The sequence below is a fragment of the Lissotriton helveticus genome, chromosome 9 (genome assembly GCF_964261635.1).
Source record: "Lissotriton helveticus chromosome 9, aLisHel1.1, whole genome shotgun sequence".
Taxonomy (NCBI): Eukaryota; Metazoa; Chordata; class Amphibia; order Caudata; family Salamandridae; genus Lissotriton; species Lissotriton helveticus.
In genome coordinates this window covers 71,378,956-71,406,792 of record NC_136070.1, presented here as the reverse complement: position 1 = coordinate 71,406,792, position 27,837 = coordinate 71,378,956, and the positions used below count along the sequence as shown (strand labels likewise).

General features: G+C 42.4%; 1 protein-coding gene across 9 annotated transcripts in view; it reads right to left on the bottom strand.

Moving 5' to 3' along the window:
* DCAF4 (DDB1 and CUL4 associated factor 4) overlaps positions 1-27,837 on the bottom strand; it is a 241,436-nt gene that overhangs the window by 148,731 nt on the left and 64,868 nt on the right. For 7 of the 9 annotated variants that reach the window (XM_078659484.1, XM_078659486.1, XM_078659482.1 and 4 more), the window contains 3 exons: positions 27,419-27,530; positions 21,855-21,955; positions 11,217-11,328 (listed from right to left, as the gene is read on the bottom strand). In XM_078659484.1, the coding sequence (XP_078515610.1) occupies positions 11,217-11,328; positions 21,855-21,955; positions 27,419-27,530 (325 nt within the window). The remainder of the gene's footprint in view (positions 1-11,216; positions 11,329-21,854; positions 21,956-27,418; positions 27,531-27,837) is intronic. The other 2 variants (XM_078659490.1, XM_078659489.1) reach the window with 1 other exon arrangement.

The window sequence follows — 27,837 nt, the reverse complement described above, 5'->3', positions numbered from 1 at the left end:
AACTAGTGTAATGACCTCAGATACAGAGTTCTGGTTCTGAATAGACTGACACCAAGCCAGGCAGACACTTTTGGGACCACCTCAAAATGAGTCAGCAGCTCAATGAAATGCCAAGGTACGTCGAGGTTTCAAATTCTAACCTGGACACAAGCAGGGCTTGAACAACTGTTTCAGGACTGTACGGGTAGGACCTTGAAGATTTTATGCAACATTTTTTAAATGGAAAAACATGCCTCCACTACTTTGCCCACTTGATTGGGCATGGACAGATCATGATCAATAGTGACTACCAGATTCCCGACCAGCGGCCCAGGAGCGGGAGCAACTGCCAGTTCTGCAGGTCACTCGTTGGTCTAAAGTCAACAAACCTCTGATTTATATGAATTGAACTAACAACAGTTGGAACGCATCTAGGTGGAATTGATACATGCTCAAAATTGTCTTGAGTGGAGGAGGGGTTCTCAGAAATGATGACAATACTTGAATGAAATTGACACAAATCAAAAGGGCGAACCAGATAAGCCAAGGGGGACATATAGATGTTAGATAAAGTGGGACTGAGGTAAGAGCTACACAAGATCAGATTAATTTTATTATAAGTACATGAGATTAAGTTATTTTTCCAAAATCAAATAAATGTTGTCAACACCCAGAGTCTGCAGCTTTGGCCCCTATTTCTCAATTTATGTGTAAAAGTCACACACAAGTGGTATGGTTGTGCATGATCATATATAGTGAGCATATTCCCTGTTGAAATCGCTTCATGAAGTAAAAGAAAACAGCAACAAGTGCTAGGAGGCTCATTCAGAGTCTTGCTTGGGAATACTTGCAGGGATTTGTTTTCATACTGGACTTAAGGACATTGTCACTGGTGAATAAACAGGGCAGCCAGCTCCAATGGTGCTGAGGACAAGACCTTCTCATCAGGACAGGAAGAGACTTTCTCATCCTTAGCACACAAGGAGTTAAAATGATTAGCCTTGTTTACATATAAAGCAGGACTGTCAAGACCCACCATTGGGTGTCGACCCACAGTTTTGAAACACTGCTTTAAAAACTAAACTAGATTACAAATTGATAGTGGTTTGCATATTAATTCCACAAAAATACACAGTTAATTGAAATAGATGTGTTTGCAGAAAGTCACAGAAAAATCTATATAAAATAGAAGACAGAACCAAATTGTATAAGAACAAGTACAACAATATTTCCATTTGTGAGAAAAAGTCATTTCATGATTTAGGTGCAGATAATACAATTGTTATATGGGAGGTGGATAAGGATGGAACTATAGTTACTATGAACAGAACAGACTATGGAAAGGAAATTCTTAGATAACATTTGGGGTACTGAATGTTACATGAAAATATCTAGTAAAGAATTTGACCTTTTGAGTGACTCAGAATTTAGGTTCCTCAAAGCAGACTACGCACCCATATACCTTGTGCCAAAAATCCATAAGCAGAATAGGTTCCCAGCTATGAGACCTACTATCTCCAGAACACAACCTACATTGATCTGAGTTTGTAGAGTCTTTCTTAAACCAAATGAATACAATTTACCACTCTCTGTGAGGGATACACAGAATATTTTTAATAGATTTGAGAACTTAATATGGGATGATCAATGTATGATTTCGTAACAATGGATGTGGTTGGACCCCATACATGTATCAAGAAAGGACATGGATTGACTGCTATGGAACAGCTTTTCTCGTCAAGATTAAACAATTACTTGGACCATATCAGAATATTAATAGCAGGCTCAAAACATCTACTCACCCACTCGCTATGGCGAGTTAGATTTTATCAGGTCGAGCTATTAATAGGACCTACTCGTCCGTCCTGGAGAATAAACTTAAACTGGAAAGGAACAGGTGTTCTGTTCCTTCAGAAAGTGAATAAGCAATTAAAATGCCTTTAAATCTTGTTTTTAGCTTGACACATTTGCTCTCTATTCAAGGATGGAGAATACATGTCAGTTTGTCATTTTACTAATTGCTGCTTATCTTATCCTGGTGTTGACATTTTTCATACTACAGTTAGAGGATTTTGTCAAGTGATCTACCTGGCAATCAGTGTGAAACAGCTGCACAATGTGAGGTTTATTTTCTAACCCACAACATGTAAACTGCTTGTAAAAGAATAGTACAAATATTCAAAAATATATATCAGGAATTACAAAAACACATTTTGTTTGTAATTCAGAAGTGTGATGCAAGCAAAGATTTAAATAGGAGCAAAACAACAGACTACTTTACTTGGTGATGTGCAAATGACAAATAATTGAAGAAACTCGATTTCGAAACATTGTTTGTACACTATTTAGTTTGATCAGTAAAACTGCATGTAAATGGGAAATTGTGTGGCCATTTCAATGGAAAATCTGCTGCTTGCAGATTACAGCGTGCTACCACTACATGCTATAAGGATGTATTTATTAAAAGTGATAGTTTTTACACATGATTTAAGAACCATTCTTGCCCCTATACTGGGAACAATGCTGTTAATGAACTAAGAGGCAAAGTCTGTAGTTATACGAGTCCTATCCTATTTGTGGCAACATTTGTGTTATATATAGAGCAAATGTTTACTCTATTAAATCAAACAAAAGTGTTTTTGTACAGCAGAGATGATGAATTCACACGTTTGAAGGTGCTCTCATATGTGATAAAGAAGAAAATGGCAGCTCAGTGAATTAAATATTTGCCCAGGATCACATAATTTCAAACCAGTTAATGGGTCAAGAGCATTATAAATAGGCTGAATAGATTATTTAAGACACTAGACCTGCAGGTCTAGTAAACTTTTAAGGATTTTTCGAGTCCTGAATAGAGATGGTTATTTTGATCATGGCCAATAACTTTTCCTTGTTCAATGCAGAGTGGTACCACAAGCTACAGGGCACATCTATGAGTTCCCGGTTTGCCCCCTCTTTAGCAAACATTTAATGGTATGGTACGAGAGGGAAGCTTTTCTAGGGCCGATGCATAGCTGCTGTTATAATTTCCCTCGACTGGCATGGGACGACAGATCAAAACCTCAATTATATAACAAATTATGACAATGAATAGACATTAAACTACTTTTTGGATGTGGTACTATATAGCACGTTAACAACAGCAAGAATCACTGAGTTTTTGAATCCTGTGACACTGATTAAGGACATCCAGGAAAAAACAGATAAGGGTCTCCAATTCACATATACTTATTTGAAAAGGTGTGAGATTTAATATCCAAGAACTCCTTTGTAACATCATTGTCCAAGTGAATTAGTAGAACATTTAAACTGTGTCCTGGGTAAGAATATAAAATTGAATGTGAAAAGAAACTTACAGTGAAAGTGTGAAGTGTGGAAATTATTGTTGAGTTAGAAAACTACCCTCAACTGTGCAATGGGTGTTGCGTGGTCGGGAATCATATTTCAAATTTCATACAGAGTGGATGGCTAAAAAAGGACAATGCAGCAAATTAGGTTGTGGTTTTGAGAAAGAGAGTTTCTGCAGGTGTCAATGTACTAGGATAAGTAGAGTAGAAGGCAATTGGTAAAACCTGGGTACTTTTCAGCAGAATGAGTGGGTGCCTACAAAGATAGGGATACCTAGGAGGAAGGAAGAGTCTAAGTGGTCCAAACTTAAGAAGATTGTTGGAGTGAAAAGCAATACTAATATTTTGGAAGGAGGAGAAGTGTTGAATGCTAGGAAATGTCATGACAGTGAAATTATCCAGTCATAAAAGTTAACCTGTGGTTATTTATTAGGTTCATATGTATTCTCATGCATGGATTTTTTTTTATTCTTTCTATTAACCAAGAAAAAACAAAAAACAAAAAACTTTTGCTTCAGAGATCGTTACAGAATACATAGTATGGAGATCGACACATACAAATACAAGAGAGTAAAGCATTCCAAACCCCCCAGCATCCCACCCTCTCCAAAGGCCAGCAGAATTTATGGCCAACCCGTTCAGCGTAAAGTGCCGACAATGTGCGTACTATGGGGTGGACTGATCAGTTCTATAGGCCATACAGGACCCCATATCTTCTGCCATTTACGCGGGCATCCCCAGCTCTGGTATACGGACTGCTCTGCCCGCTGGCACCAGTCTAAATCGTGTGTTGGGACTACATTGGCACCCCATGCTCCAGCAATATTTCGCTTTGCCACCACTCCCGCAAGAGCTAGCCACGTTGTGGCCCATTTAGGCCAGACTATATCTCCCGTCACCCCATGGATGTGCCATCTCGCCTCCACCGGGACCTACTCTCCTAATGCATGGAAGTTTTAGTGTCACAGTTATATGCTATAAAATGTTTCACATGTTTTTGTTTGTTATTGAGAAAAAGGGGTGTGTTGTATCGAGCCTGTGCGAGGCATACAATGGGGAAGGTGCTTATAGAATGGCCTACATCCACCTGAAGGTCAAAAACCTCGAGGACAATTTCAATGACCATACGCCAGACTCCGCAGCCATCCCGACCGCCGGCTATGTCAGCCAGCCCACCATATTCTCCAGAACACTGATCACGACTGAAGAGATCGTCTTAACCATGAAAGGCATCCACTCAGGGGCCCCCACGGATGCCTGCCCACCATACGTCTACCACAGAACCGCCACCAGCATCGCACCCAAACAACAATGCACCATCAACACTACCTTCGAGACCGGCACCTTCCCCGATGACTGATTACATGCAGAAGTCAGGGCCCTGCTCAAAAAGCCCTCAGCAGACCCGTCGGACCTTAAGAACTACCGGACCATCTCGCTCCTTCCCCTTTGCGGCGAAAGTCCCAGAGAAGAACGTCAATGCAGAACTAACAAGGTTCATCGAAGACAACACCATCCTCTACCTTCCCAGTCCGGATTCCACAGCAACCAGGGCACCAAGACTGCCCTACTCGCCGCCACAGATGATATCTGCACCCTCCTAGACCAAGGCCACACCGGATTCTACTCGACACAGTCTCACACCGCACACTCACAGCCAGACTACACTACGCCGGATCAGACTGCCATCCTTCCTCTCCAAACCCACGGAAATCAAATGGGGAGTTCCATAGGGTTCATCGCTCAGCCCAACCCTCTTCAACATCTACATGGCCCCCCTCACCGCCATCGTCCGTCGGCACGGCCTCAACATAGTATCCTATGTGAACGACACCCAGCTCATACTCTCCCTCACCAAGAATCCCACCACCACCAGATTCAACTTCCAGGAAGGAATGCAGGACGTTGCAGCCGGGGACATCTTAAGGATTTTGAGGGCCCAGGGCGATTGTATTTTGGGGCCCCCTGTTCGGAACAGTTTTGAATTTATGACCCAGCTTCAGTTCCTTCATGCCCTCTTCGGCCAGGTCACTGACAGTGCAGAGGCACAGTCGTCCAAATTCTAAAGATGTTACATCTAATATTCATGGAAAGTGAAGCATTTTTTCAATATTGTAACACAGCAGCAGCTCACTAATATTACGGCAAATATTCTCTGTGACACCCTCCCATTTTCATTTATATATGAGGTCCTGTTTTGATCTAAAAGAAACTTTACTTATGGATGTTGCATGAGATATAAACACATTTCTATGCAAAATGTCTGTGGTATACTTCCACATATCATTCACCAAAAAAAATTAAAGAGAAACAGTATTTAAAATAATCTGTTTAAGAATTACTCAAGGTCATCAGTGCAAGCCTCTGCGGAACAAAGCTGGCTCAAGCAGGGGGCCCACTGAAAGTCTGGGGCACTGGCCCAGAGCCCACTTTGCCCATGCCTTAAAATGTCTCTGGTTGCAGCCTGGATGAGCAACAGTTGCCTAAAACTCACCTCGGATAACACAAGTCCACCTCCTCGGAACAACACACGGTGGCTCACCGCTCTCAGCACCTTCCGACCCCCACGGACCACGCTAGAAACCTCAGCATCATACTCGACTCCCACCCTCTCCATGAACCTTCAGGTCAACGGCGTCGCCTCCAGCTGCTTTAACACCCTCCGCATCCTCCGTAAGACCTTCAAATAGATCCCGCTCGAGTCAAGGAAGACAGTCACCCACGCACTAATCACCAGTAGGTTGGACTACGGAAACGGCCTCTACGCCAGCATGAAGAAATCTCTACTGCACAAGCTCCAGACTGTACAGAACACCGCCGCCAGACTAGTCCACAGTATCCCTCGACAGGAGCACATCAGCCAACACCTACGAAGGCTCCACTGGCTCCCCGTCGAGAAGAGAATCACCTTCAAGATACTCGTACACACCTACAAATGCCTACACAACATCAGACCCCAATACCTCAACGACAGTATCACCCTCCACGTACCCAAAAGGAATCTCCGATCCGCCCACCTCATTGTCGCCGAAACCCCACGCTTCCATATAGCCATAGGAGGAAGAAGATCCTTCTCCCACATTGCAGCCAAGACCTGGAACGAGCTCCCGATCGATATCAGATGCGCCCCGTCCCTGAACCTCTTCAGGAAAGCTCTCAAGACCTGGCTCTTCAACTGAAGAGCCAGCGCCTTGAGACCCTCACGGGTGAGTAGCACACTTACAATTCCCTGATTGATTGATTGATTGAAGGTGTTCTGGTTCCACAAGGTAGAACGGGGGGAGTAATTGTTCCACAAAAAGTTAGTTACTCCTCACTAGTGGATTGTTATATGATGGCTAAGCAATAAACAAAAAATCATACTTTAGAATCAGCATGATAGCCTTGGTAATATATGTGACTATAGGATAATTTTGGATGGTTGAGCGTCAGACAGGAGACATCCTAGAGTGCATATGTTGTCTTGGGTCATTGGCCATGCCATTCTTCTTCATCTCTTTTAAGTCTAAAGCTCCTTTTGAGATCCCTATCATGCTGAAATCACCAGCCACTGAGTGTCTTGGTTTCCATGAAATGTTTTTCTTACTTTCCTGTTACAACTTAGGTCTTTATTTCAAACACTAAAAATAATTACATAGATGCTAACAGATCAGATTAAGGCAGGATACTCAAGTTTTGATGCCAAAAATGTTTATTTTAGCTGAATCCCAGCAAAAATTTCCTCTGCTTCATAAGCCTGTCCCTGGGCCAGCTCCCCAGCACTGCTGCCAAACCGCCCTATCAACCTCGATGATCCGCTGCATCTGCGCTGCTGCACGCCGCTCTCTCCCAAGTAATCATACTTTCTCTTCTCACCCCTAACTACGTTTTTCTTCATTTTTTTCCTCCTACTAACTGCTTGTTTCTTCCATTTTGAGCCCTCCTAGCTACTCGTTTCTTCTATTTTGCCTTCTCCTAACTGCTTGTAGTTTTCCGTCTTGCCTCATCTTAACTGCTTGGTTTTTCTGTTTTCTATTTTGCCTCCTCCTAACTACTAATATCTTCCATTTTTCCTCCTCCTAACTGCTCGTTTTTACCTTCTTGCTTCCACCTAACTGCTCATTTCATCCTTTTTGCCTCCTCCTAACTGCTCTTTTAATTTTTTATTCATTTTTTTTCCCTTCTACCAACTGCTCTTTTTTCCTAAATTCATCTCTTCTCCCCATAAACACTTTTTTCCTTTTGCCTCCTCCAAATTAAACACTCTTTTATCTTAGCCACGCTCTCTTGTTGTCTCTCATTTTCTCACTCTCTGGATCATCCTCCCTCCTGCTTCCCGCCTAACAGTGACCCTGCCAAGCACCCCGCCCCTCCCCGGAACGTACTTAAGTAGGGGTTGCAGCACACATGTGATGCGGATGTGCACAGTGGGCGCACCGCACCAAAAGGCAAGGCCATCGGCGACAGGACCGCGTCTAGAGCCAGGAACCCTGGCTCTACACCCACCCACAGCTACACCAATGCCGAGATATCAGCCCTCAACCCCATACACCACTGCAACTGAAGCTGCGTATTTCCATGGTCAACAGTATGACCTTTCCCATTTCGTCACTGCCCTTTCTTCTATGTCATCAGAAGTCACGCTCACGGGCCCCCACCAACCACCACTGCGCCAGGACATCTCCAATGCCTTTGGATCAATACCTAATCGCTGCACAAATCTGAGACTCAATCACCTCCCTCACCCGGTCATCATTTCCTCACGAGACTTGGCTCAACATCGAATCAGCACCCAAAATCACCAAGGCCACACCGAACTGATACAAGATCATACAGAGACCTCATCAACAAATAGGGAGGTGGAATAGCTATCATCCTCAAAGAATCCCTCCACTGCACAGCCATGACACCAATGACACCACCACCCCATCATGGAACACCTCAACTTCCAACTCAACACAGATAGCAAGACCATCATCACAGGTACCCTTGCATAAGACTACCAGGACCACACACCCTTTTCTGCAAGGCCATCTCAGACTTAATCGTCCCTCTGGCCATCAACTCCAAGAATTTCATCTTCTTTGGAAACCTCAACTTTCACATCGACGACCCCAACCACGCCATATAGCCAACCTATTCGAGAGCATGAACAACCTCGGCTTCACCCAACTTGCCATCGACCATATGCACTTTGCCAGACATATGCTAGACCCCATCTTCTCATCCAACAACAGAAACAGATACAGCCCTGCATCCAAAATTACCACTTCTCCATCACAGCAATCCCTAACGGGCCCACCCTCTAGACCATCGCCTCCCACAGGAGCTGAAGCAGGGTAGCTGAAAACCCTTGGACCACACCGTCAGCATACCCCCTATCCCATATCATGGGTAACCAAGTCCACTCTTGAGGAGGCAGTCAAAAACTTCAACACATGGGTCACCAAATGCGCTGACATAGTCGCTCCCTCAACCCTGGCAAACCAGGCAGATCCACCAAACACTACATCTGGTTCACACAGGAACTGAAATCCACCAAACACAACTGCAAATGACTGGAAAGAACATGGAGGGCCAGCAAGGAGCCAACCGACAGAGTCTCCTAACTGGCCCTCAACAACTACCACCAACGACTGAAATACGCTAAAAGGGACACCCTGACCACTGGCCTCAAAGCCAGTGCCAACCACAGGAAAGAACTCTTCAGCATTGCCAAATAATTCTCCAACCCCTCAGCAACCTAGAACACCATAACTCCCTCTCAAGAGCTCTGCAACACCCTAACATACTTCTTTCACAGCAAAATCTCCACAATCTATAAACACTTCGACCCCCAACCACACATAGCCAGCATTCACAGCCTCCTCAACCTCACTGACCCCCACTCAAACCCTAGGATAACAACCTGGGACCAACTCACCATGCAGATCACCTGCACCATCATGAGTTCCACCCACTAAGGAGCACCAAGGGACTCCTGCCCCCACCAAATGTTTAACCTGGGGAACAGCACCATCACCAAGAACTCGCTACCATCTTCAATTCCTCCATCAGCTCTGCCACCTTGCCAAAGGAATGGAAACACACGGAAGTTAAAACACTCCTCAAAAAAACTCCCACAGACCCAGAAAAACTCAAGAACTCCCAGCCCATCTCTGTGCTCCCTTTTTCTGCCAAAGGTCTGGAAAAGTTATCAACCACCAACTTACAAACCACCTAGAAAACAAAAGTCTACTGGACCCATCCCAATCCGGATTCCGCACAAATCACAGAACGGAAACCAACTTAATTGCAGCCACGGATGACAACAGGGATCTCCTAGACCAAGGAGAAACCACAGCCCTAATCCTCCTTAACCTCTTGGCTGCCTTCGACACCATATCCCCGCTATGCCCTCCTAAAAAGACTCGACTAGAAATAAGGACCGATTGAGATGCCCACAAATGGATGCATTCCTCACTGGAAGAAGACAGAGTGTAAACCTTCCGCTCTACACCTATATGGCCTCACTAGTCAGGACCTATGGTATGAACATCATATCAAACGCTGACGACACTCAGCTCGTCCTCTCCCAGCAGACTCCGCTAGCACCAAAACCAACTTCCACCTGTGCATGACCAGCATCGCCAGCTGGAACCAAAGCAGGTGCCTCAAACTCAACTCTGACGAAATAGAGGTACTCCTCTTCGGGAGCAATACATCCCTGTAGGATGACTCTTGCTGGCTAGCAGAGCCGGGACCTTCACCCACATCCACAGAACACGCCAGGAACCTAGACAGCAAACTTATTGTGGAAAAACAGATAAACACTGTATCATCGGCCTACTCCCTCACTCTCTGCATGCTCTGGAAAATCTTCAAGTGGCTCCCGCACCGTCACCCTTGCCCTCGTCACCAGCTTCCTGGACTACGGCAACACCCTCTACGTGTGTATCACCGCGCAGCTGTTATACAGACTTCAGACCATTTAGAACTCAGTTGCCAGGCTCATCCTCCCAAGGCAGGCCAACATCACCCCTCACCTCAGAGGACTTCACTGCTCCCTGTGCAAAAAAGATGCAGCTCAGGATGTTAATCCACTCCTACAGGGCTCTGCACAACCAAGAACCCACCTACATCAACCACAGGTTGAACTTCCATCAACCCCTGACACAAGTGCGCTCCACCCTCCTCTCCCACACTCCCCGCTTCTGCTGAAGCAGAATCAGTGGCCGCCTCCTCTCCGACCAGGCCACAAAGCCCCGCCTCCTCAGAACCTCCCCCACCTTGTAGAAATTAGGAAAGGTCTGAAAACCTGACTAACCTACATCGAGAAGTAGCAACCCCTAGCACCTGGATACCCTCACAGGTGATAAGCAGCACTTTACAAATCCAGTTTGATTGACTAGTAGTCAATAGATTAAAAAAAAACAATTGAGGGAATGTATTTTAAGTCTCCCATGTTCCTGTTCTAAAATGCTGGCATATATATAGTTATCATTTGTTCTGTAGGGAAAGTCACTTGAAGCTAATGAATATCAATTACTGGGTACAACAGTAACAAGATATTTAAGGTCAACTCTCCCCCAAATGACTTAACTCCCCATAAAGAGGACTCTTTGCACTAGAGGTAGCCTCAATATTATATTTAGTATAACCCTATAATATAGATTGTAGACAATGCCTAAGTGATCTGAAACAGGGAAACCTTAGCTTTGATTATACAATTGGACCACTCATAAGTAAACCACTTATTATCCTTCTGTATCTGTAAAAGAGCAACAATGTTTTAGAATAATAATGTAAAATCAAAGATGCAGAAAGGCTAATTGTACCCTGATTTAACTAAGCATCAATTAGTGCTAAAACAATAATGGGATATTAGAGGGTTGCCAACCTGATTCAGACTGTTTAAGGACACAACAATACCTTTTGTTAGGGGGGCAGTTTTTCTGTCGTCTGTCTTCATGAGAGCTGTGACTTTGCCTGCAGTTGTCCCTCCTAGATTGTTCCCGCTCTTTCGAGTTGTTTTTTGTCAGGCCTAAAAAGGAAATCCAGATATAAATGATTCAGAATATTCTCCTGCCAAAAGGTATGTTAACATCATGTTCTGAACATTAGAGACCACAGTGCTTAGCTCCACTGGCAAAGTTGTAATGTCAAAGCCATAAAACATATTAAGACAGCCTGGCCAAACAATTGCTTTGGCTGACACTGTTTTTGCTGGCTAAACTACTTTCTTACAAATCTTGTGCAACAGATCCAGTCATTAGACTACATTATTGGAATGGGAAAAGGCTGTAGGGAACTCCAGGCCCTTGAAGTTGCCATCAACATCACTGAATGGCATGAAAGTACCTGCACTAATGCAGGAGGTGAGGTAGACAGGGTGGTGCAAGTGACATTTATTTACAGGTTGTGTCTTTGGAGAGAATGGGGTATCTCGTTAGTTTGAGACAAGTTGTTCCTTAAAAAAGGGAATTTTCATGGTTTTCCAGAAATGGAACAGAGAAAGAACTTAACAGATCTGTGTAGGAATAAAATAGGCATAGTTACTTTATACCGATCCTTCCTCTGTGAACCCTGAGACACCAAAGAACAGTGAAACCTAGCATTCACTAAAATTACAGAGGCCAAGAAGTGGTTCGATTCAATTCAATTCCTTCCTTTATTTGGTTTTCATGGAGATACAAAAACCATAAAAGTACCATTTTTAAAAAACAGTTAAAAAATTAAAATTTCATTATCTACTTACAATAAAGCAGCAAGTATCACATTATAACATAAAGGATAAGTGGAGAAAGTCATGTTCTCATTCAGAGTGTACAACATCAATCTCTACTCTAGAATGTTTCTGTGCCTAATACAGAGCTTCAGATATTGAGCAATATTTTTTGTAAAACACTCTGCGTCCAGAAATTGCAAGGCAAGAAATGCTGGGTGACATTGTCTCATTCCCCAAAATTTTAAAATAGGTATTACCCAGCTTCTCCTCAATTCTTTATAAAATTTTCAGAACACCACCACTTCCATTGATGATTGCGCTGATGCATCGTCACAGGGGCAGATTGACAAAGTTTTGGCCCAATCATTAATTTTGGGGAAGGTTATCAGATGATGTAATATATTCAGCATGAACCGTGTCAGAACAAACCTATCATATCCACTCAAATTGTAGGATAGATAGAGTTGTATTGATAAGGTGGTCTGAATCATTAGATTGTGTTGGATTGAACATTTATTTGCTTCCATCAATAATCTAAGCTCCTCCAGGTGACTCATGCACTGTTTTTAAACAGTTTCCTAGGCATCTGTGCTATCAAAGCTGGATTATAATAGTACTTTGAGAGACCCAGGGCGAATAAAAAAAAAATCACGTACATGAGCCACCCAACCTTGTGAACATTGTCAAGGCCAAGGCAATCTTTCAGAAGCTCCTAATTGAATAGTGTTTTAGGGGATGACCAGATACAATGCCATAATAGGACTGGTTGTACTTTTATTATGTCAGTGATGTACGTATTTCCAGTCCTGCATGACAGTTATGTGTCGAGGTACCTCGTGGAACTGCCAGCAAGTACCTCAGAAAGGCTTTTTCCACTTTCTGTAAAACATCAAACCCTCCATAGCCCCAGATTCCAGCCCCATATGTTGCCGTGCTAATGCATTTGGCTTGGTAAATCTGGAGCATCTCCACCGGTGGCCTCTTGCCTAGCCTCTGTGAAAAAGTGACCAATGACGTAGTGGTTCTCATAAAGAGGAGGTTCCTGGCATTTATTGCTTGTCTCCACAAACCCTTATCATCAATTAAAAAACCTAAATACGGGTATGTGTTGGTGGATTCTAATTTTACTTTTTCTATAAAAATATCCTTTTGTTTCTACTTTCCTACCCGACAGCTCATTACAAATGTCTTTTTGATGTTGATTTTTATGTCTAAGTTGGCCATGAAAATATGATACCTATTAAGGGCACGTTGTAATTCTAGGGAAGTTCGAGCTAAATGCACGACATCGTCCGCATAGAGTAGGGCGGGTATTGGACGCTTCTGTAGCAGAGGTAGGTACTGGCACCCCTCCAACATGGCCTGTTCCAGGCCATGTGTATAGAGTGTAAAAAGGAAGGGTGCCAGGACACAGCCCTGCCTAACCCCTCTCTCTACTTTGAACCGTACCGTGAGCTCCCCGGCTGCACCAAACCTCACCCTGGCCATAGCATACGCGTACAGTTCTCTTAGAACATTAACTATGGAATCTCCACATCCATCGTTGCCAGGCTACTCCAAAGTTTAGCGTGACTTACACAATCGAATGCGGCGATCAGGTCTACGTAAGCCATATATAACTTCCCCCCCTTTGCGTTCACATATTTCCCCATTAAAAGAGTCGGGTTAAGGCCTTGTTCCATGGTGCTCAGGTCCTCCCTGAATCCAAATTGGAGATTGGACAATACTTTGTTGTCATCCACCCATTGCTGTAAGCGGTTAAGGACGATATGGCTACTTTACCCAGAGAATCTAATAAAGATATGGGGCGGTAGCAGGCCGGATTTTGTCAGTCTCCTTTCTTGAATATCGGGACCAGGATTGATTCTGACCATGAGTCAATGAGCCCGACTATACACGTAGCTTCTAACATTCTTGTCAGTAATGGGGTCCATATTGTATTTGAAAAGATCGACGGGAACCCCATCGGGACCTGGGGCCTTTAAAGCCTTCTCAACATCCATTAAGGTAATATCAAGAACTATGGGAAAACTTTCAGGGTTAGGATAACAACTTATCTTGGCATTATCTTCAATCGATGTGTAGACCAAAAATTTGAGAAAAGTGTACTACCCAATGATTTTCATCAACAGCGATTTCAATTGTTGGCCCATCCCTAACTTAAGCGAAAGGGAGCTTGAACAACCCTCCAGAAGGCAGTACTATCCTTATTCCTACAGCTTTTATGTAGTTCTTCCCAGGTTTCTTTTCTTATTTTAGCTTTTTTAAATTGTAAGGCCTGTTTATAAGCTTTTCTGAGCTGACTGGTTTCATTTCTGTCCCTCTCTTCTTTATGTAGGGCAGTTTTTAGCTCTGAATATGCCTTTGTGAAGGTTTTGTTAAACCAACCTTTACTCTTTCCTTTGTTTTTGCTGGACACTCAAAGATGTATTTATCACCTTCGTGATTTCCTTTAAAATTACTTAGGACCACTTAATGTGGAGTCGAGGGGTCCAAACATTTTAATATGGAGTCTAGGGAGTTTGTTACTATCACTTGTGTAGTTATTTGTGGATCGACTTTAGCCCATTTAAGGGAGTACCCATTTGTTCTGTCAATGGTCAGATTTTTGTGCCCAACTTTCTCTCCGACTTACTTCTGCCGGAGTTGGATGGGCATAGTATTGAAATGGTGTTTGGGAAATGGTCACTAACGGCATTATCATGAGTACTAAAATTTAGCAAACGTGACGCAAACCGACTCGAAATAAAGATAAAATCTATAATGGTGTTAGCTCCTCTGCCATTAAAAGTTTGTGTTAGGGGAATTTGTGGTGAAATTAATTAATTAGCAAAACCCAGTTCCAATAAGAATAATGTCTCATTTAGGCATTCGCCGCATGTTGTGTGAGGAAAGTCGGTTAAATTTAAGCTAGTCTCATCTATTAAACCACATGTTAAATTACCATTTTGGCCACATGGTGTTAAATTAAAGTCGCCCCCCCCATATGACAAAAACATTTTGGGTACACTTATTCTGGATTTCCAGGAGGGCAAAGCGAATTTCTTTTACAGTTGTAATCAAGTGTTCCTTATGCATGTTATAAAAATTGACCAGCACAAACTTTTCTTGCTTATTCGCATTAAAGGTTATGATTTGAAAGTTAGATTCTGACTTAGAGAAAATTATTTGATTAATCCCCAAGAGATTTGAAATATAAACTATCAGTCCTCCTTTAGCCCTTCCAGAGGTAGAGGGAGTAGCAGGCGTAAAGTAAGTATCGTACCCTTCAATGTGTATTACTGTAGTGGCCCAAGTCTCTTGTAGGCACGTGAAATTTCCCAATAAAATCAAGCCATAAATCGTTGCTAATTTTTTATCATAGGCTGGCAATGTTCCAGAATATGACATTCAACGTTATCTCATTAGTAGCTCCTACCTGTTTACAATCATATACAGTCAACCCCAGTTGAGCTTCAATGTTCTTCATGTCCCCCCGAGTTCCTGATTCTTTCTCTGTGATTATGTGCAAGACTGAGCCACTACCAACTGGGACTATTTCGTGATGGGAAATCGGAGGGTCAGGTTGGTGGTTTATTACTAAGTGTAAAGCCTGTGATCTAGAATTGATAGGGATATCTGAGCATGGTGGTCCGGGAGTGATATGTTCTACCTGGATCCTAAAATGTGTACGATGTTGTTGATCCAGTCAATCTATTTCTTCAACTCCTGAGAGGGTGGTAAATCTATTAAAGGTAGGAAGATTGTAACCATAACTTTGCATTACCTCATCCTTTCTAAAATTGTTCTCTCTCGCGACCCTGTGTGTTGGTTGGTAAAAAAAAAAAAACAGGGAAGTACATTAATCCCTTCAGCTGATACAAGATTATTACCAACTTTCCACAGAATTTTTTCCACAAGCAGGGGTGTTTTAAACGTTAGGACAATGCAGTGCCCTGGTAGCGTCTTCCCGCTCTTACCAACCCACTGGACCCTCCTAGCCATCTTAATTTCGGCAAATATTTGTTCAGTCAACCCTACACTCCTGCCTAACCAATGTAATGTCTTGTTTCTCAGCATTTCCCATGGTTCCTTTTCAGATGGCCCTAGTTTTGGTGCATTTGCCAGAATAACTATATACGGTGTTGCCTCAGGTGGTAAATCTAGCTGTTGATCTATTTTAAATGCGTCATGGTTTGGGTATGGTGAAAAAAAACCTAGTTGTCGATGGGTCTGTTGAGTTTGATGGGATTATTAAACCTAGTGTCAATGGCTTTCCCTATATAGCTCCTCTTCCCATCCCCTTTCTCTACATTATAAGCGAGATTACTGATCATATTTTGTTGGGGGAGATCCTTTCTAGGAGGTTTAGCACTTTCTATGACAGCGCTCAAGTTTGACATTACAACCTCTTTAATATAATTGGAATAAGGATCTCCCATTTTCGTACTAGGGTTCATGCCTTGAACATTATTGCCACTATACACATTTCTAGAGTCAATAGATGGCAGTTTTACATTTTTTCCCTGATCGTTGTGCTCCGTCAGTGAGGATTCAATGGCAGTTAGTCTAGCGCCCATTTGATCTAATGTAATTCGAACATAGAGATCTAATCTTTCAACCAGAGCTGTTAAGCTCTTTATATCATTGCCGTGTACTTCAGTTCTTCTATGGGCTTCATCCTTGTCTCACCAGGATCCTTTTCTTGGGGATGTTCTTTTTTCCCCGTGGTTACCCTGTTTTGTGGCAGTGGGAGCCGGAGTCTTAGGGATGTTTTTACTATTTTCACCCTCTTCTGACTCTGCCATAGAAGTTGTTTTTTTTGTTGTTTTTTCTGAGGGGGTTATAATGAGGAATCGGAGTCACTTAATAAGATTTCCTCAGGGTTATGTTGAATACAACCATTATGAGACGTGTTGGGCTTTAACTTTGTCTGCGAGGATCCCAATGTGTCGATTCGATGGTAACACAGGACGTGCCTGACTCTAGTGACTCTTCTACAGATGATATCTGCTTATCCAGGGCCCCCATTGCCCCTGTGAGATAGATCAGTAGAGGTTGTTGAACCTCACTGGGAGTTCTCTTTACAGGGCAAGGCTTAGTGGTTGGAAGTGTTCTTTTACCCATTATTCATTTCTAATATTGTGATATCTATTCAATGGGTATATTCGGCAACCTTTCAACAGGAATAAACTTAAGGGAGCTCAAGTTCTTTTAAAACAAAAACACAAAATCTCAGACAAGTACAGTAATATGCAATGCAAAGCAATAATATCAGTCTTTAGCCTCCCGTTAGTCACCTGACCAGATCGTAAGCAAGAAGCCAATCGTAATGTTCAGAGATAATGCACATATTTAAGCAAACATACCATGTCTTTACTAAAGGTTCAGGATTCCCTCAGTCCATCAATAAGCCAAGAGAATAGGCCCTGCCCAGCCTCATCCGGGCAAGGACGGGCCCGCCCTTGGCCCGGGCTTTGCCCGGGACAGCTCGCGCCCGTTCCGCTCCGAGGGTGCCCCCAGAGAGATTTATGGACCGGCTGGCTGGCGCTGCTCCTCACGCGAGACTGCACTGCCCTCTGGGAAATAGAGTGCCAGCCAGTCCACGGTCTGCGCTCGGGAGCAGAAAAGAAATGATACAGTGTCCGGTGGTGGTGGCGGTGGTGGTGGTGGTGGTGGTGCAATATCCCAGATCAGGCCCAGGTAGTATGGCAGGCAGTATGGCAGCGCAAACAGCAAAATAGCAATAAGGTCAGGTAAGGGCATCCAGCGCCGCGGGTGCCCCCAGAGAGATTTATGGACCGGCTGGCTGGCTGGCGCTGCTCCTCATGCGAGACCGCACTGCCCTCTGTGAAATGGAGTCCAAGGCAGTCCACGGTCCGCGCTCGGGAGCAGAAAATAAATTATACAGTGTCCGGTGGCGCAATATCCCATGGCAGGCCCAGGCAGTATGGCAGCACAAACAGCAAAACAGCAATACGGGCAAGGAAGGGGTTCAAATGGGAAGTTGCATCTACCCATCATTCAAAATGTCTCCGACGTTAATGGACTGGCTGCTGAAATAGATAGTTCATCCTATAGATGTATCTTTTAAGAGTATCCGATTTATCACAAATCCTTTTCAAGGGGCTGGCGCACGGCTCTATATACATGTTAGAAACATTAGGCATTACAGGATTTTCATGGTAACTACTTCAAGAGCTCCAACCACGGAGAACATTCAATGGTAATCCTGGAAGCAGTTATTCACTATGTATGAGGACCGGCTGAACATATTTAAGAAACAGCGTATTTGACCTAGAGACCCCTATCTCAAACAAAATTGGAAAATCTATGTTAATTTGCAGAAGGATCAATTATTGCCTCATAATGAAAAAAGAAAATCACATTTTCATAAAATATACATGGGTTTAATTGTCCGCTACCTCTATATTAATTTATTTATTTATTTATTTATTGAAGTTTTGTATAGCGCTAGCTGGACCCCAGAGGTATCAGAGCGCTTCACAGCAAATATACATAAAACAACAACAAGCAGGAAATAGAGTCCGTGCAACAGTAACTTGAGCGGAGTAAGGGATGGAGATCTGGCGAGAATCAAATTGTTCAAGGTTCCGCTAGAAAGCTGACTACCATTGTCCCGTATGAGGGTTATCTTAGGCACCAGAGTGTTCAAGGAAGAAGGCTTTGAGTAGCGATTAATGAACAGAGGATTCGTTTCAGCCCATCACCTATAGCACAAAAGGGTTGATAAAAGTATAGACGTGCACTGATCATAAATTCACTATTCTGCAATCAGCTAACATTATTATAACTAAATCTGGTATATCGCCGGCCTAACAGTTAAGAATACACACACAGCACAAGGCCTATACTGGACACCCATCCCATTTTATCTTCCTCCACCTATAACCATATTGAAAAGTGAGTCCATTCCCGTTGCCATTTCAATAGATTCCAACAGATGCTTGTCCTGAAGGAGTGTCTTGCACTCAGTCCCCCAAGAGTTAAATGCGTAGATTTAAATGAAGGAGGATCCATTACATTTCGCATTAACTGGGCTGAGAGTGAAACATAACCAGGCTACCAGAGATTTATAGGTTGCTTCTCTCTTTGTGATCCCCTTCCCAGATTTACCCACAACCAGCCTTTAACCCACCATTAGATAAGGCCTTGGAATACATCAAAGTAACCCCAAGTGGCCTGCTATTTCTTCCCCTTTAATGGGCCCATTTTTTAACTCCTGCTTAGTCTACTATTGTATATACAGCTACCATGTGTCACAAAGCAATATATATCTTCTATCTGCATTGTTTTTCACGTGTGTTCTTCCCCAACATGGTAACGTGTGTGACGTCACAGGTACTTTTTATTCACATAAAATGCTTTCTCTATAGAAACTTAATGATGTGCTATTATGATGCCAAAGTGCTATCAAAACAACTAGACCTGTGATAATTTTTATTTTTTCACAATAAGGCCATGACTAACCTGTGCGCATTATACAAATTTACTTCACAACACTAAAAAGAAATTCTTGCATGTTTATTTTTGCGCACATTTCCAGTAAAAATATTTTTTAGTTAAATATTAATGTAAATGAATGTTATATTTATTTTACATTTAGTATAAAATTTAAAAATGCTGCAGCAATATTAACTTAATTTTGAATAAAATCTTTCATTAACATAACTATATTACATTAAGTAAAAAATATTTTTCTGAAGTTTAAATTAAAAAATACATTTCGACCTACAGTAAAAAGATGATTTTTTTTGTTATGCATTAATAATTATTGATAATGGTGAACAGAATTAATTAAAACTAATGTAATCATATTTTAATACAATTTAATGTTTAAATTATACATTCAAAAAAACTTTGTTAACATATTTTATAACTATATAGTAAATATGCTCAATTTGTAGACTTTTTTAAAACATTAAATTATATTTTTTATTATTTTAAATAATCTAGTCTAATATTATTTCATGTGGGGCTTTAGTTTAAGTCCCTGTCTCCATAATTTTTTATCGGAGGGTATTGCAGTACTGGTGGTTGGTCATGTGTGATTCTGGACTTACTACTGTTTCTTTCTGACAGTAGTAACAATGGTAAATCTGGATCACCCCTTTCTTCGGGGGGTGGAGACATGCAAGTCTACACTTTTGAGTAACTTAACACTCAGATTGTGTGAACACCCAAAAGCAGTTAAATTACTCAGAAGTTTAAGAGTAAACGTAAAAATGTATATTACCCACAAGTGTAAGTTAACTTTGTGACTAGCCATAATGGTGTTTAGGATGAAAGTCTCCCTGACTAGTACCATGCAAAAACGTATGACTGACACTGCACATACAGTTGTGCTTACGGGTCACAGAGTGGAATCTTTGGCTATGGGTGAGAATGAGAAAACCTTCAATAGACAAAGGTTTGGAGGGGGCACTTATACTTCCCTAGTAACTATGAGCCCCTATTAAGTGTCCCTGTTATAATCGCGGGAAGATACCAGAGTCCGTATTTATGTTACCTGGCAGTGTCATCCCATGCGATAATGGGGATCACAAAGTTCTTTCCCCCGGAGTGGGGAATAACATGCAGAATCTGGAATACCAGACCCTATCCTGCCTGTTTAGCTCTTCTGGGGGAAGCAACGGGTCAAAATCTGCGAATATTTACAATCTGCAGTAAGAGGGTGATAAATGCTCTGGAGGATGGAAGAAACAGGAAGTAGGGGCCACGGAAGGGAAAATATTATTTTTCTTCAGCAGCAGAGAGCTTGTTCTGCTCTCCATGCTGAAATATTCAGGTAGGTGGGGGCCAGACACAGCAGCTGCCTACAGGGCCCTCAGCTTAGTTGATGGCTCTGGTTCTCCAGGCCCATAACTAATGTATCTGGAGTTTGAGGAATCAATATCCTGGAAACACTGCAAAACCTGTAGTTGCCAGCACTGATATGTCCATGGGGGATTCCACTCTGTGCAACTCATAATATGTCCCCTAGAGGCTAAATGAACTTAAAAACCTTAAGGCTGCTTGTGCACATTGGGCATGCTTATATGAAAACAACAGTGTATGCCTTTCTTCATATGGAGCTACTTGATAGTTCAAAGGAATTGTGTCTGAAGGTAGGGATAAGGATAAGCTTGCGCAACTCATGCTCTCGATTAGGAGATGTAGATTTGGGGAAACTGGACCAGCAGACCAGTCCAAGCTGATGTAGAGAGCAGCTGTCACAAAAGATAACCTCCTGGTGGATCATACCAAAGTGCATATCTTCCCGACTTTAATTTGATAATCCTGAGGCACAGGAAAAAAACTCCAAACAAATCCAGGAATCTTCTCCCAGGCTATGTGCAGTAAGTCAAACAATTTGTCATCTTGTTAAAGTATTTAAACGCCCCTCATAGACATGTTCTGCCATGCATCTGGCACCGTTGTTCCACCCTAGTTGAGTCAGAGCAGCATTTCTTTCACCAAGTGCTTCTTTGAGGCATATGGCGCCAGAGACTAGTAATCAGTTTATACTTCGGCATCACTAAGTTGAAAATAAACATTTTGGGTACTGCTGGCTTGATTTTGTTTGACCACAAACCATCACATGGGATTACTGGTGTTTTAGTTCTTGTTCATTTGTGTGACAAATGAAAACCAACGCTTTCATGCAGAAGCGTCATGAATGTTCACACTATATAAATTAAATATATACATTAAAAAATGTTTACATTAGGGTCTCATTGCTGTGCAACACATTAGACAGATGACAGACATGCAATTATTGTGCGCTGTGACCTGCTATCCATATTGCCTCTCCCGGATTCTCCATGTGATAGAGATCGACAATTCACCAAGAGGTTACTTACCCAAAGCTGGCGAGGTCTGCGAGGAAGTGGAAGAAAGCCGTCTGGAATCCGTACAGCTCGTGCCTGCAACTGATGAGTGGTGATGACCATCAGTTTCACACCTAATGACACAGTTCTGCATTAGATCATTATATTTAGCCAGAATCATCACCAGCTATAATAAATGTAAACAGGATCTAATAATAATCCACATTTGTAAAGCGCACAATCACCCGTAAGGGTCTCTAGGCACTGGGGGCCGTCGGGAAGATTAAGCGAGCTATTGCCCAGAGTCACATGGTGCTGGGCTAATCTGCCGCCGGTGCCGGGGATCGAACCCTGATCCCCAGATTCCAGCGTCAGTCGCCCTGGCCGCGGCGCCACACCTCTTCCTCTATAATATCGGACCAAATAAAAGAAAGCCAAACCTAGAAGAATTTCTTCAACTAATGTGCTTTTATTGATTTCAGTTACTCTGCTCAAGTATATTCAATAGTGATAGCAGTACTGTCACTTTTGCATTCTGTTCATTGCTGCCATACTCAAACTCATTGCCAAACTTTTATTCTTACCCAAATCGCATTTGTCTGTGTGTATGTGGCAATGTTTCAGTTGGAATAGTGCACGAATGACAAATAAAAGAGGTGTAACTGTTTCTTACAAAATGGAACAGAAAACATACATAATTAAATCTAGTAACAAAAGGTCAGGAGAGATTAACACCTTCCTTATGCGGTTCTCTAACGTCTTTCTCTATTTGTGGACCTGCAGGTGTTCACCAAGCACCGACTACAGAGAACAAAACCTGTTGTACTTAACTATAAGATGTACGATACTGAGGCAAGAGATGTTGAGCAGAGGCATCAATGGGTCAGTTGCCCGGTGACCCATCACAATATTCTGGAATGAGGGGTTGGATGCCGGGAGGCCCAAGGGCACAGAATCCTTGAGGGTGACTGGACTGGGAATTCCAACCCGGTCACCTGTGGGCTGTTGTTTTTCCTAGTAATTTGAAGGGATCCAAAAGACATCACACAAACTAAGACTGTGGTCAGCTTTCGTCTAGTGCCAGTAGAAGGCCAAAAGTAACAAACAGTAGATATAGGTTATCGTTGCCAGAGTGGTGGAGTATGACAACTCTTTAACATGCATAATGGGAAAGAATGTGTTCTATTCTTCAAGTGATCGGGGATTCTACAAGCCTGAAGTATTTTGGTTGCATGTGTAACGAGACACAAAAGTATTTTTAGTTACATAACCCAAAAAGCTTAGACAGAAAAACCTGCATAATATTAATTTACTAACGACTGAATTGAAAGCTGTTTTGCTCTTTGATAACTGTGACGAGGAACAATCATCTGATGATGGGAGCTGTGTGCAATCTGAAGTTCTAATTCCAGCCGTGCTATTCAGCAGAGGTGTGACAAGGTTGGACTTGTACGATCTCTGTGAGATTCATATTCGCAGCCCGACTCCTCTTGGAACCGAAATCCCTAGTTTTACAGATTGGAAGCGCTTTTTAGGGTTCCTTCCCAAAAAATGCCTTCTGGTGTCCCTCATTTCATTTTCCGTTATTTCAACCTCCCTTCTCACCTACCTACATATTTTAATTTTTTTAACTGTTTTCAGAGTTGATTTTTTCACTTTACCATTAAGTGGATTGCCTAATGGATAAATACTATTTAAACTGTGTTTGGAGTTATCGTTGGGCCATTTAGATTGGTGAGATGAATAGCCTGAGTTGACTAAGATGTTATATCTTATGAATGCTTTGCGTCATGAGAAGCTATTTTGTCATATTATGTCTCTACTCAATAAAAATGACTAAAATAAGAAATGTACTAATTAGTTTATCAAGCAGCATTTGCTATTTACAGTGCTTTAAATCCTTTAGCAGTACGTGCATACAAATATTTATGTTATTGCAAGGAAAATGATGTAGGTGGCAAGATATTTACCTTTCTATTTTTTGTTGTTTTGTAGGTTTATGTAGTACAAACTTGAACAAAGGCATTAGAGTGCTTTAAACAAGCACCAGATGACATTATATAGGGTGCATTTTTCTTTTTTTCTTTTTCTGGCACAGGAAGATTAAGTGATTTGCCCAGAATCACAGGATAAGCCCATTCTGGGACTTAAACTTGGTTCCTCAGGTCCAAAGTCAGCGGCTCTCGCTGTTACGCCACATCTCCTTCTTCCATTGGATGGTAATGCTCGTTTAACGCTATATAGCAATAATTAGTCCAGTTTCGAATTCAGCGTTGAAAGGTTAATGCTCTATACTTTCTGCTACAATATACAGATAAATGTAAGAGAAGTAACAGTTTTCTATCATAGAATGTATTTGTATTTGTATAGGGCATTTCTAAAGTGCTAACTGTCGCTCCGAAAGGAGCATCTTGGCGCTGAGCTAATGTGTACTACAAAGATGGAAACCTAAATAGCAGCCATTACCAAACTGTCTGACAAACTGTAAATCCAGGTTTTTAGGTGCTTCCCTGGGCTAGGAGTCTAAGGCCCTTAGGCATGGCATTCCACGCCTTGGAAGCCAATACCGTGAGGGTCCTACCTCACTTGGTTTTATACTTGAATCTAGGGGTGTTAATTAGATTACCGCCAGATGACCTCAGGCAACGCGGAGGATCATAGCGTACAAAACGTCTTGCCAGGTACTTCAGGCCTATGTTATTAAGAGCTCTGAAAGAGGTCAGAAGGAACTTATACAAGATCCTCTTATGTAAGGGTAGCCAGTGTAAGGTCTGGAGTGCAGCCGTGGGGGAAGATCTTCTTGGTAATTTGTGTACCAATCTTGCCGCCGCGTATTGCACTCTCTGCAGTTTAGCGTGGCCTTTTTTACTCCAGCCATCAGGCCATTACAGTAGTCTAAACGCGATAGTATTACTGCAACCGCTACCGACTTTCTAGAGTCAGTAGGCAGGAAGTCAAAAAACTTTTTTAGTGATTTAATATTACTAAAGCAGCTTCCTGCCGTATTCCTTACATGCTGATCAAAGGAAAGAGCAGAATCAAATAGTACACCTAGTTTTTTTGCCGTTTCCACTGAGCGGGGAGGAGCAGGTGAATCCTCGGGCCACCAGTCCTTGGGGCAAAAGTGAACATCTTTACCCAGAGATAAGATTTCAGTTTTGTTGGAGTTACATTTTAGATGGTTATTGTCCATCCAATGGAAAACTTCCGTCAAGCAGCTCTTGAACTTTTGTTCCGCATTCGTGGAATTTTTATCCATGGAGACAACAAGTTGCGTGTCGTCGGCGTATGATGTTACCAGTATCCCGTGTGACTATCAATGTAATGAGGGGGACCATATAAACATTGAATAGCAGAGGGCTTAAAATGGAGCCCTGGGGGACCCCAGATAAGACCTTTTTTTCGTTGGATAGAAAAGGGCCCAGGGAGACCGTTTGAATTCTATTGGTCAGGAAAGACACTATCCAGCCCAGGGCAACATCGGTTACACCTATATCTCTCAACCTATCGATCAGGATTTCATGAGAGATGGTGTCGAATGCTGCCGCGAGGTCCAACAGGATCAGGACAGCATTTCTGCCCTCATCTTGTAAAAACTTGATGGAATCAATGAGCTCAATAAGGGCAGTTTCTGTCGGGTGCCTAGGTCGAAAGCCTAACTGTTGGGGATGTAGGATATTGTGAGTGTTAACAAAGTTTTTTAACTCTTGGAGTACCATCTGCTCGGTTATTTTACCCAAAACTGGGAGAAGTGATATTGGGCGGAGATTGGTCAGGTCAGTGGTGGATTTATTAGGTTTTTTCATAAGAGGCTTAACAATCGCCTTTTTCCACTCTGAGGGGACCACTCCTAAGCATAGTGAAGCGTTGACAATCACGTTGATGACGGGATTGACTATATCAATTAACTGATGGAGTATTAGAGGGGGGCATGAGTCAGAGGGAGCTCCTGATTTACAGGCCAGGATAACTTCCCTGGTCTGTGAAAGAGAGGCCGGTTGAAAGGCACTCAGGGTATATGGCTTATTCTCTCTCTGCTCTCGCTGGCTTGGGAAGGGGGGAGGTGAGGTAATTGGAAAATGCCTCTGAATGAGTACAATCTTCTCCTCAAATGTATGTAAAAAGGGGAAGCAAAAATTTAAGCTGCACTTTTTTTCTGTGTAGATAGCATTCAGATGGATAGAGATGTGGATAGAGATGTGGATAAAAATAGATTTAATAATCATAATAGTCAAGATGCAAGTGCAAAATGCTTTAAAAGTTGTTGTTTGAATTAGACATTTCAAAACATGCCTTTATCTTGTCTACAACTCTTGCCAGAGGCAGAAGCAGGGTGGAGTCTCTCCTTAGCATGCCCTACATTGCTTTGCGGTGGAAGCTGGTGGTTGCTGAGAAGTACCAGTGATGGTACAAGCTCATAGGTCAGTGCTGAATAAACTGGAGAGATTTGTGTTCCTTGCCTGCCTTCATTCTTTCGCTGGGCTGCTACTCCAAGAAGATTGCAGCATCAGCACTTTCTATTCTCTCCACTTCCTGGACTCTATAAACATCTCTAAAACTCAAGCTGTATGTCCTGCATACCACACAATCTCACTATATCTCTCTTTTTTTCGACAGAGTGGGTTATTTAGCACACACTGTGAACTGAATCTCTGATAAGTGCTTTTATGAACTGGACAGTGTGGCTTCAGAACTGTGAAAGAATCTAGATACAGAGCACTGCAGTTTGAGGTTTTCCACACCAGAGTAAGTATAACACATGACCATGTGTGCTCAGACTCCAAGTACATTCAAACATTGTAATCTGCAGTGACTGACAGTTTTTTTACTGGTTATAACTTTTATTCTGAGACACACATCCACAACTGCAGAGTTCAACAGCAAGCAAAAGGCAGACACAGCAAGAGAATGGCGATATGGCTAAAATACTGAGGGGTCCTGAATGTTAGGCAGAAAGACAGACTATAGTTTGAAAGTCCAATCTGGTTTGGTAAGGCAGGGTTGGGCAGAGGGGCTGAATTTTTTTACAAGTAATTGGGGGACATTTTAGGCCAAAATTGAACACTTTGTGGGATGGGCATGCGATGGATCAAATAAAAGAGAATTCGGGCTGGGAGGAATCCTAAAGAATTAGCCAGAATGTAGGGACTTTCTCTTTCATCTTTATCATAAACTCACAATGTAGGTCTCCTACTCCCTGTACCTCACTAACACAGCTTGTAGTTCGCTCCATGTAGCTTGGTTCTGTTGCTTGTTCTGTTTCTTCATATCTTTCCTTCTCCCTCTCTCGTCTGTCAGCCCCTCCCACAATTACCCTCTCACACAAACAATACGCGCTCTCCCATCTTTTCGCACCTGCTTCTTAGACAGCAAAGTGCTAAAATGCTAAAAAGCTTGTACAAAAAAGTGACTTGTGGTTACCATCCTAGGCCACTGGAAAATCATTATTTCCTTAGATGCCAGTCCTAACCATTGGGTAGCTCATTTCAGAGCACATCCAACTGCTCATAAAAAGTCTGAAGAGCAAATGCTCACAATCACCTCTAAATCTCATAATCAACTTTCCATTCTGTTCTCTGCCATATATGATTCCTAACCTTTTGTCAGGGCCATTGTGTTTGTGCCTCGTATTTCCACGAGACCTGTGGTATTGGCTGTAGTCGACGCAACCAGGTCTATCCTGCTCTTTCCAGTTGTTCCTCTTCATGCCTGATTGAAAATAAAAATAATATTGACACATTAGGGATGCTCTGTTCTCAATCCATACACTTTTAAGTATCCTCTAAACACTAGAGTCTACAGAGAACACAAGTCTAGGAAGCTGGCTCTGTATCTGTATATATGATACCAAAGTAAGGTATAGTGTGCGCAGAGTCCAGTGGAGCCCAAAAGGTAGGAAGAGGTAAAAGTAGATAAGACCTTACTCTCTATTTATGGTAGTGTGGGAGAGCAGTGAGGCTTTGTCAGAGGCTAGTGTTAAGCATTTATTGTACACACTTAGGCAAGAAATGATGTC